At 41.9% G+C, this 11,405-nt stretch overlaps 1 protein-coding gene across 1 annotated transcript; it reads left to right on the forward strand.

Annotated features, from left to right (window-relative positions):
- The first annotated feature begins 1,010 nt into the window (after positions 1-1,010).
- LOC112308707 (olfactory receptor 1G1) lies at positions 1,011-9,855 on the forward strand. Its single transcript, XM_045199056.3, has 2 exons — positions 1,011-1,345; positions 6,880-9,855. The coding sequence occupies exon 2, from the start codon at positions 6,884-6,886 to the stop codon at positions 7,829-7,831; it is 948 nt and encodes a 315-aa protein (XP_045054991.2). The 5' UTR covers positions 1,011-1,345; positions 6,880-6,883; the 3' UTR covers positions 7,832-9,855.
- Positions 9,856-11,405: the final 1,550 nt, after the last annotated feature.

Here is an 11,405-nt window from a genome sequence, read left to right on the forward strand (position 1 = left end):
TTCACTCTTTTCCTTTTGCTCATGGCATAAAAAAGATTAAACTAGACTTCTTTTGGCATGGAATTATGTGGTAATTGTGTTGAATAAAGTGGAATAATATATTTAAACGTTTAGATTACTGTATAAGGGTGTATCATGCCACGACTTCTAGAACACACTAGGAAGTGGCCACTGTCCCAAGAGACTCAAGAATAATTCACATTCCTAAGTCAGTGAGTCCCACAATCCGTGCTTCTTTATTCCCTGTGTCCTTGATTAGATGAACTGGGAGCAGAAGGGCAATTATGCGATCATTTCTCCAGGATTAAGAAAGAGATTTCACTTGCTGGGTGTCTTTTAGCTTTCACCTGCCCCATAGATCTGACCATGAAACACCTGCAAGGACAAGATTCAGCTTGCTGGCACCTGCCATGACAAGGAATGCCCCGAACCTACTCCTGATCTCCCCAGACCAGAAATGCTACATCTAGTATTGGTGGGGATGTACCAACAAAGCTTCAACCTGGACTAGGATTATTATGTCAAGAAGAAGACAAGATAGTAAGGTACTCTCTGAGCCAACATGGTTCACCTCATCTGGCCCTTTTCATGTGCTGCAGACCTCTATCTGTGCCTTCCTGAAAAGTCCCTGGAAGATATCATAAGGCTAAAAGAACCAATCAAAGCAACTTAGCTGCTTTTCTGGTGAATGAACTGCTAGCATCCCGCTGGGACCACAGAAGTGTCATAGGTCCCTAACTTATTAACCTCTCTTGGACCAGCTCACACCAGGGACACCACACTGTGCTCTCAATCCTATTGGGTTTTGGGTACTGTACAGAATTAATGATCTTTGATTTAACAGATCTTGAGAATGGCCCAACCTACAGCTAAGAAGAGCAGAATTTTCACTCCCAGGACATTGATGATATAAAAGAATGCAATTCTCATGGGTTGTACGAGGAAGTACAAGAGGCAGACACTAGAAGCATATTCTCATCTACATGGAAAGGGACCCTACCTAGCTGTTATTCGGCTCTGCTTCGTGTTCTGTGAATGTAGCTTCACAGATTGATATATACTGGCATGATCACAATCTTAACCCAGAGCTCTTGTCCTTTTTTTTTTTTTCACAATGGACAAAAATAAGAAGTTGTCTAATACTATAAGGCAAAAAAAGAAAATTGGACTGGTGCAGTGACAGCAAGAGTCATTATTCAACACATTCAGAGCGTGAAGCATATTTCCTTTTGGTGCCTTTAAACACAGTTCCCATCACCTTCTAGCCATTCACTGCCAGAGAGGTGTGTATGAAGTAAACAGAAGCCTGCCAGTAATACCCTCAGCAACTGGCAAGAACAACCAGGTAAGGACTAGGATACATGACTCCATTTTGCTTCTTTTTCTCCTTCTTTTTCCTTTGCTCATCCTACCCTATGGTCAACTGGGAGCCTATCTTTCACAAATAGTCCTGTGCCAACAATGATAATACTGTGCTTCTTGAGTGACCAAAAGAGGCAGAGGCCCATGTCCATAAAATCTTACAGACAGTGAGAGACACATGCTATCAGGAGAACAGAGCACAGGAATCAACAGTGACTTCTCTTCAAATAATTCCACAACAATTCCTTTCAACGTCCACCCTTTGCAGGAGACACACATGCACTCACACAGATGCACAAAACGTGAACAGCACACTCATGGCCTCACACTGCATTAAGAGATTAAAAAGATGTGGCTGCAACCATTTTCTCTGCTATTTATGGCATCTCCAGAAGAGAGAGGCTGCTTTATTCTGCATTGTCTTTTATTTTGTACAATTTAAATTTATTTTTCAATAAGTAGTATATTCACACAGGCAAAACTTCTCACTATATGGTACATTAGGTGGAACTTCTCACTATATAGTACACCTAAAATTAATATAAACAATATAAGATGGTATATACCAACCTACTTTTTAAAAAAACACAATGTGAGAAAAAATGTACTGAAAACTACACATGAAAATCTCCCTCCCTCTCCCATGTCTCATCGACCCAATCACCACACTTCCAACAAGTAATCACTGTTACTGGTTTCCTGTGTACTCTTAAAAATTTTTATTGTTTATGCTACCACAGTTGTCCCCACTTTTTCCCCATTTGTCCACCTCCACCCAGCCTCTTGTCCCCCTACATTAGGCCATCACCACACCATTGTCCATGTCCATGGGTCCTGCATATATGTTCTTCCACTATTTTTTAACAAACATACAAGTCAACAAAATATATATTAGTTTGGGAGGTGGGATTAAAATGTTTATGTTTGGAACAAGTATGGTAATAGGAATAGGAACAAATATTCCCAAATATGGGAATTCCTGATCACTCAGTTCCCCACCAACACCTTCTTCCCTCTGTTTTTACCCTGGTAACTTTCACTTCTTTCCTCTGGATGTTTCTTCCCTCATCAGTGGGAAACACAGGTCCTCTAAATTTCATTTCCATTTTCAAACTGAACCTGAGTCTAGGAAGCATCCAAGAGAAGTTCACCAAAAATTATGATCGACCACAGAAAATGTATGTGTTAAAACAGCACACAGCTGATCTAAAACATAAGGACAAATTTGTTTTGAGTGTAGGAGTTATAGTTTATAACAAGCCTGGAAAATGCCCCCTGCCCCCATAGGAAAAGGTAGGACACTGCATAGAATGAGTTTGATGTGTTGATAAAGTACTTTGTATTCATAATGCGAAACATGGCCTAAAAGTTGGGAATAAACTGTAGCAAAAGGAGAAACAAAGGAGGACATGAGGTCTCTGGTCTGTGACTCAGGGAGCTAAGAGGAAAGCTGGTGGGGGAATGAGGGCTGAGGTTTCTGTGTCTGCTGAGCCAGAAGTGGTCAAGAGACAAGGTTGAGGAGAGTGGAGATTCTGAAGCCTTTTGATCTACCTTAGTCAATAGACCTTCTGTCCTGAGTAAGGGAGAGATGAGGGTCAGCTTTGGGCAGTGGAAAAGGCAACAGCTACTGAGGCCAGGAAACTACAGAAGTGATTGTATTCATAAGGGCCATTGGGAGAGGTTAACCAATGCAGCCATGGACTGAACCCCACTAATCCATCCACTACACCTAGAGCTAGCTCTGTGGGGTATTGAGAATACAAAGTCTAAGAAATACAGGCCTGAGTAGTGTGGAAATCCTTGGAGAACATAGGGGAGACACCATCTATTATAATCATATTTGGGCCAGTTGCACACAAGCAGGTGATCTTGGGGATTTTAGCTGCTAGCAGACAAGGTATGGGGTAATGGAGATCATGTGGACGGTGGGGAGCCTGGGCCTTGGAACTAAATGACTGAGACTACATCCAGTTCTGCCCATGCAGGACGTGACTTAGGGTTAGTGATCATCCATTTTTGTATTGGGGCTAATGTTCTTTACTTATTATTATTAAGTTATTAATTAATCAATAATTTACTTACAATTATTAATTAATCCTTAAGAATCTTATTTCTTTCTAAAATGAATGTTAAAAATCAGCTTTCCACTTTTTGCTTGCTTTTTTTAAACTTTGTGTGTGATCTTTCCCATTAAAAGGAGAGTTTTAATTTAATTTCATGAAACCAACTTTCTTTTCCATTCTGTTCCTTCCATTCTTTTTAATTAAAAGGCCAACCTTGTCCTGATATCAAATAACTATTGTGCTTTATTTTCTTCTGGTCACTTTACAGTTATATCTGTAGATATAATGCTTCACTTACCCGAAATTCATTCAGCAAACACTGTGAGGTATGAGTCTAAATTAATTTTCCACCAAGAGTGAACTAGCTGGTCCCAGCACCATTTGTTCAATCCCTCTCCCCTTTCCTACCACTTGGCAATGCTGCCTTCAGCAGACCAAAACCTGATGTGCATTGTGCTCTGTTTCTGGGCTTCCTGTATTTGCCTTTGGTGAAGATTTTTTAAACAATATTTTATTGATTATGCTACTACAATTTTCCCAATTTTCACTCATTATCCCCCCTCCACCCTGCAGCTCCAACCCTCCAGCATCCCCCGCTTAGTTCATGTCCATAGGTTGTACATATAAGTTCTCTGAGTCCTCATTTCCCATGCAACTTTTTACCTCTCCCTGTCTACTTAATGCCTGCTAATTATGCTTCTTCTGCCCTGTACCTTTTCCCCACTATTCTTCCCCTCCCCTTCCCTACTGAAAACCCTCCATGTGATGTCCATTTCTCTGATTCTGTTCCTGTTCTAGTTGTTTACTTAGTTTTTGTTTTCATTGTTTCTCTTCCTTTTATTTTTTTAGGTTTATTTGTTGACAGTTGTGAGTTTATTGTCATTTTACTGTTCATATTTTTGATCTCCCTTTTCTAAGATAAGTTTCTTTAACCTTGCATATAATAATGGCTTGGTGATGATGAACTCTTTAACTTGACCTTATCTGGGAAGCACTTTATCTGTCCTGACATTCTAAATAATACCTTTGCTATTCTTGGATGTAGGTCCCTGCTTTTCATGACTTGGAATACTTCTTTCCATCCTTCTTGCCTGCAAGGTCTCCTTTGAGAAATCAGCTGACAGCTTTATGGGCACCCACTTGTAGGTAACTCTCTCCTTTCCTCTTGCTGCTTTTCAGATTATCTCTTTGTCTTTAATCTAGGCTAACTTAATGATGATGTGCTTTGGTGTGTTTCTCTTTGGGTCCAACTTCTTTGAGACTCTCTGGGCTGCCCGGACTTCCTGAAAGTCTTTTTCCTTTGCCAGATTGGGGAAGTTTTCCTTCATTATTTGTTCAAAGAAATTTTCAATTTTTCACTCTTGCTCTTCTCCTTCTGGCACCCCTATAATTCAGATATTGGAACGTTTCAGGTTGTCCCAGAGATCCCTCAGCCTCTCTTCATTTCTTTGAATTCCTATTTCTTCATTCTGTTCCAGTTAGATGTTTATTTCTTCCTTTTCTTCCAAATTGTTGCTTTGAGTCCTGGTTTCCTTCCTGTCACTGCTGGTTGCCTGAATATTTTGCTTTATTTCACTTTGGATATCTTTCATTTGTTCTTTCATTTTTCAACCAAGCTCAATCAGTTCTGTGAGCATTTTCATTACCAGGGCTTTAAATTCTCCACCAGATAGGTTGGCTATATCCTCTTCACTTAGCTCTCTTTCTGAGGTTCCGCTCTGTTCTTTCACTTTGTCCCTATTTTGTTGCCAGTGGTTCCTGATAAGTCGTAAAGGGGGCAAGGCCTTAGGTATTCGCCCATGAAGGGCAAACCTCCTTGCTGCACTGCAGTGCTGCCGGTGGGGGAGGGGCCAGAGAGGGAACAATGCAGCTCCCCTGCTCTTCTCTGGCACACTTTTCAACGAACTCTGTAGTGTGAGATCGGGAGTTTGTCCCACCACAGCAACCACTCTAGTACACAGCCACCTCTGAGTCTCAGTTTCCCCTTAAGTCAGCCCCTCCCACACAGCCTCCCACCTCGCTGCAGCCAGCCCTGCCCCCGTGGTCCACTGCCTCAGTGCGGTTTCTCCCCTCTGCTTCCATACAGATCTGGTTGTTCTGTTTGTTTCTTTAATTCTGTGGTTGCTGCAGTTCCATGCAGTTTGGTTTTCTGGCAATTCTAGTGCTTTCTTGATTTTAGATGGGTTGTTTTTCTCCTTTTCGTTATGCAAGGAAGCGAAGGGTTTCTACCTATTCCTCCATCTTGGCCAGAACTACTTCTGGTGAAGATTTTAATGAGAGGGAGCAGCATGCAACATGTCCTGGGATACCCACAGACAAAAGGAAGACAGTTTGGTGAGAGATATCTGTGGTCAGTGAGCAAATAGGACAAAGATGCCATTGCCATGTGGGGAGTGGTCATTTCAGTGGCTGCAACTTGGGTTGACAGATTCATAGGACATATTTTACTTTGGAGGGAAACATGTAGCACAGGGTGGGAGACTGATTCTGTGGGTCAATTCCTCAGCTGAAACACTGTTCCATTCCCAGAATTTCACCTAGAAAGAGTGCGTTTGCTTTGTTTGACATCTGTATGTCTCTGTAACTATGTTTTCTACATATTCCTATGGCCACGACTCCATTAAATCAAAGATACGTATGAACCTACTAACAAAAAGATTCAGGCTGTTTCCAATGTGCAATGTTACCTCTACCCAACTTTACTGTCTCTTCTTTCTACTTCATGGGGTTTATTTATTCACATGCTGGACACTCTCTAGGTATCTGTGTTGTACCGGGCTCATGGCTAATGCTACATTTCATAGACGAGTAAGACATGCACTTTCTCTGCCTACTCTCAAGGTTCTCACACCAGTGAGAGTGTGGAGGACACGGAAAAGTAAGTCAATAGTCACCATCCAGAGGGACACCTGCTGTGATGGGGAAGGCACATGGGCATGAGGGGCATGGACCTGAGTTTGTTGTAAGAGGATAAGTCAGAGAAGGCTTCCTAGAAGAAGTAGCATCTAAACTAACATTTCAAGTTTAGCTAGATGGATGAATGAGAGAGGGAAGACTATTTCAGCCCAAGAAATAAGATGGGCAGAGTCTTAGGATGGATTAATGTCATCAGGTCCACATGAATACCACAAGAATTATGCCAACAAACACCTCCAGCCCACCCCTGAAATGTGGGCATTAGGTTGATGCTTAAATAATAAGTTTTAAAAAAGAAACGCTCTCCCATTAAAAACAAATCTTTGGTTTCCCATGGCACCAAGCACAACCACTTGCAAATATTCCACTGAACTACATGAAACCGCCACTTTTATAGTTCCCAAGTGGTTAAATGTTCGATATTTCGTATGATTCCACCTCATACAAGAAGATCAATATTAGCATGTTGCATAAGTGTCAGAGTTCACAATCCAGGGCTTGTCAACCTCATTCAATTATCCCCACTTTCTGCTTACAGATAAATGGGATGGGAAAACCTGACCAGCGTGTCTGAATTTTTCCTCCTGGGGCTCTCAGAGCAGGCAGAGCAACAGGAGCTCCTCTTTGGGCTGTTCCTCTCCATGTACCTGATCACAGTGGCAGGAAACCTCCTCATCATTCTGGCTGTCATCACTGACGCTCGACTCCACACACCTATGTACTTCTTCCTGGCCAACCTCTCCCTTAATGACACCGGTCTTGTGTCCACCATAGTCCCCAACATGCTGGCAAACATATGGATCCAAAATCAGGTCATCTCATATGCAGGGTGTCTATCACAACTGTATTTTTTTATACTGTTTGGGACACTGGAGATATTACTCTTAGCAGTCATGTCCTATGACCGCTATGTGGCCATATGCCACCCACTCCATTACACCATGGTCATGAGCCCTGGGCTCTGTGTCCCCCTAGTGTCTGCATCCTGGATCATGAGTGCCTTCTACTCCCTCCTACACACACTGTTGACGAACAGCTTATCCTTCTGTGCAGAGCAAGAGATCCCACATTTCTTTTGTGACATCAACCCCCTTCTGAGACTGTCCTGCACAGACCCCTTCATCAATGAGCTGGTGATCTTCAGCATCGGAGGTCTCACAGTCCTGGTGTGTTTGTTTTGCCTGATTATCTCTTACACATACATTTTCTCGACAATCCAGAAGATCCCCTCCACTCAGGGGAAGCAGAAAGCCCTTTCCACCTGCAGCTCTCATCTCTCTGTGGTCTCCCTATTCTTTGGGACTTCCTCTTGTGTTTACTTCAGTCCCCCCTCAACCCGCTCAGCACCAAATGGTGCAATTGCATCAGTGATATACACAGCAGTAACCCCAATGCTGAATCCCTTCATCTACAGCTTGAGGAACAGAGACATCAAGTCTTCCCTGAGAAAGCTAATTTGGGTGAGGAAAATTTATTCCCCTCGGTGGTAATGACTTCACATCCAATATGGGGGTCTCCCTTCAGGTGTACTCCCCACAAGTAAGCAGTAATTAAAGGAGAGTAAGTGGAAACCTACTTCTAGGACCTGTGATCTGAACTTGAAATTTTCATATCTAAGCTGTAAGGGTGCATCAGAACAAACCCATTTTCACATCAATATCTTTAGCTAAAGTTCTTAAAACCATAATATTTTAAAGTCATAGCTATCCTGGTAAATAATGTAATAAAGGATGTGCTTGAAAACTTTTGAAAGCACAGGGGTCAGACAGCTCATGCCAACCAGGAACATCTGGGTGTGCTGTTGTATGTGGCTGAGAATAAACTCCAGGGAAAGATAACTTTCTCCCCCCTCACTGTGACCTGGATGACCTGGGGTTGTACCAGCAGTGCCTTTCACACTGAGACTTTCCATGTGTGCCACCCCTGTGCTGAAAGAACAGAAGCTAGGACTGGGAAGGATTTGATGGAGCACTTCCATTGCCCTGCTGCCATATTTTACCAACCATCTGAGAACCCCATCGCTCTTAACATCTTAAATTTCATTTTTATTTTTGGGAAAACTTTTCCAAGTCAATTTTATCTTTGCTGCCCCAATGCTTGCCACTTGGCATAATGCCCGGGCATCTTAACATGTTCTACACACCACAGGCATGACTATAATCATACAGTTACGGGCCAGGAAAGAATGGCTTTATGGATACTTCATAATTGCTTACCTGAGTGATTGACACCCCCTCCTAGAATATCTCCAGTCCCCAGTCTCTCCCCATTCCACCTATTCTGCACACCGCAATCAGACTGATCTCCAAAGAATATGGTTGCTTACATCACCATGACTCCCATCCTATTAGAAGACCCCAGTAGCTCTCTACTGCTGGCAGAATAAAGTTCAAAGTGTTCTTCCTATCGTTCGGGTCCACCATCACCAGTTCACAACTTATATGTCCACAGTTAACCCACTCTGTCCTATATGCCTCCCAAGATCAACTCAGGCCAATATTTTCATAATGCACTGATTATTATTGATGGTTACCAAAAAGCTACATCAGCAGTAGTTGTTGGAAAGATGACTCAGTAAAAGTTGGGGGAAAGGTATACCATGACCAATTCGGTTCAGTAAGAAAATAAAAGGCTAGTACTGAGAACTATTTTCATTCTTGCCCACTTCCCTTTAAGAATCAGGTTGCATGCTACAGTGACATAGGTTGTGATTACTGCAGATAATATCTCACCAGTGGAAGGCAGCAGTTGATTGCTAGCTCACCTGCTCCCTTTTACCTTAAAGGAAGCTCACACACTCCTTCTGACAATAACAAGTAGTGTAGCAAAGCAGTAGACAGCACTGGCTCTAGAGTAAGACTGAAGCAAGTTCAGTCTTGGCTTTGCCACTGGTAAGCTGCATGATCCTGGGAAATTACTTCACCTTTCAAAGCAAATATAAACTACCTTCCATGTCATCAGGAAGTAGAGTTTGAGTAAAATATGTAAAACATTCTGTGTGATGATTTCAATATGCACGTAAGCATGTAAATGGTTTATTCCTAGTATGTAGTATACCTTCAACAAATGTTAGCTGTTGTAGCAGTAGTCCTTGTTAAAACTAAAGCTGAGCAGCAGCAGATAATGTGAATTCACTCTCAAAACTGCTGATAAGGGATTGCCTGTTCCTGCACTGGGAAACCAGAAGGGATCCTGTGCTTAAATCATTCTTTTGGAGAACATGGTGGGGCTTAATGTCGGGTCGTTCACTTAGCAGGATGCATGTGCTGGGAAGTTACTGGATACTGAAATTTACAGTAACAATTATGCACTTCACTTAAAATACACAGGTTTGCACCATCCCATATGCATCTTTCACTATTTAAATTAATAATCACCACTCATTTTAGTTTTACTTTTTACCTTAAACAGTATTTATACTTTATATATGAATGTCCCTGTAATGACCCAGTTTGCACATTTGTCATAACTACTTTCTGAGATGTGCCGAGACGCCCTTACTTCGTAGTTTTGTCGAGATTGCCCGACTGTACTGCCTGAGGATTACTTCAAATTATTGAATATCAAAAATAACCATTCCAGCAACCATTACTTTTTACGTGATTTGTTCTCCCAGCCTACATTCCTAAAAATGAATATGTCCTGTGTACTTACGGACAGTTTAAAGCTCATGTTGTATACTGCCAAATTGTTATCAAAACGTAAGTATCTCCCCAAGGCTGCATCAACTGTTTCATTTTGTTATTCACTTTACTAGCATTTTACTACATGTACTTAATAAATATATAATAACACAAAATAATTAATGGCAAAAGTGATCATTTTCCCATGAGCATTGAAAAGTGAAAATTATTTCCATCATCAGGGTTACAACAAATTTTCTATATTATTATTACATACTCACCAGAAGATTTAAAAATAGAGACATTTGTAAATGAAGTATATGGTATCCTCTTCTCAAATGTGAAGAACCATTGTTTCTTTTACATAAAAATTATGTGTATTATATGTATGTAAGAACCATTGTTTCTTTTCAAAAAAATTTATGTGTATTTAAGATGTAAAACATGATAATAATTAGATATGGGCAAAGTAAAATCATCGCCACAGGCAAGTTAATTGATATATTGATCTCAAATAATTACCTTTTTTTCCCTCTGATGCGGGCATATGAAATCTATTCTTTTAGCAAGTTACCTCTTTTCAACACAGTGTTACTAACTACAGTCCTCAAGCCATCCGTTAGATCCTTAGAATTTCTTTATCTTACAAGCCTGGAATTTTGAAATCTTTGACCAATATCTCTCTGTTTCCCTCACCTCCCTGCCCTAGTAACCACCATGCTACTTCCTGCTTCTGCAAAATTCACATGCCCTCAGACTTAGTGAAACCCCCCAAACTCCATTATTTATGGCATCAGAGGATCCCAGGCAAGTGATGACACTGTCAGCTCACAACCAGCAGAAATGAGCAGGGAAATTTCCACACCCGCCACTGCTGAAATCAGAAGAATGGCTGAGCAAGATGTGAGTCTGAACATCAGCTCTGTCTGCTGTAGTCTACTTCATAGACTTGTTGTAAGGATGGAGAGGGACTCTGAGGTCACAATCATATTGTTTGGAAGCCCCCAGGAGGCCTTCTAGATCAATAAAGCCCATTACTGCCCCTTTAGACATCATCAAAGGAGCCCAGGAGACACAGTTCCAGGCCACCCACACTAACAAGGCCCTGAAGGGGAGGCACCACATTCCTGAAAACTCTTAGGGACCTGGGTTTGAGGAAGGCTTCTCCCTCTGGTCTCTCTCCTGGCCTCTCCCCCACCCCACCTCATTCTCAGGCCTAAGACAAGTCTGGAAACTACCTAGTCTCTGTGGGAAGGCCCTGCATGGAGTTGGCATCTGCCAAAGCAACCCCTCCCTTAGGGAACCTGTTTCTGGTCTCAATTGCCCTTCTGACTTCCTGGAGGACTTGGGGGACGAAGACAAGTCCTACAGGCCTCAGCAACCCATGATTAAGGGAAACTTACATCATCTGCCAGAACTACCTGTCATAAAGCCAGGGGGA

Source organism: Desmodus rotundus, chromosome 9, assembly GCF_022682495.2.
Source record: "Desmodus rotundus isolate HL8 chromosome 9, HLdesRot8A.1, whole genome shotgun sequence".
Classification (NCBI taxonomy): domain Eukaryota; kingdom Metazoa; phylum Chordata; class Mammalia; order Chiroptera; family Phyllostomidae; genus Desmodus; species Desmodus rotundus.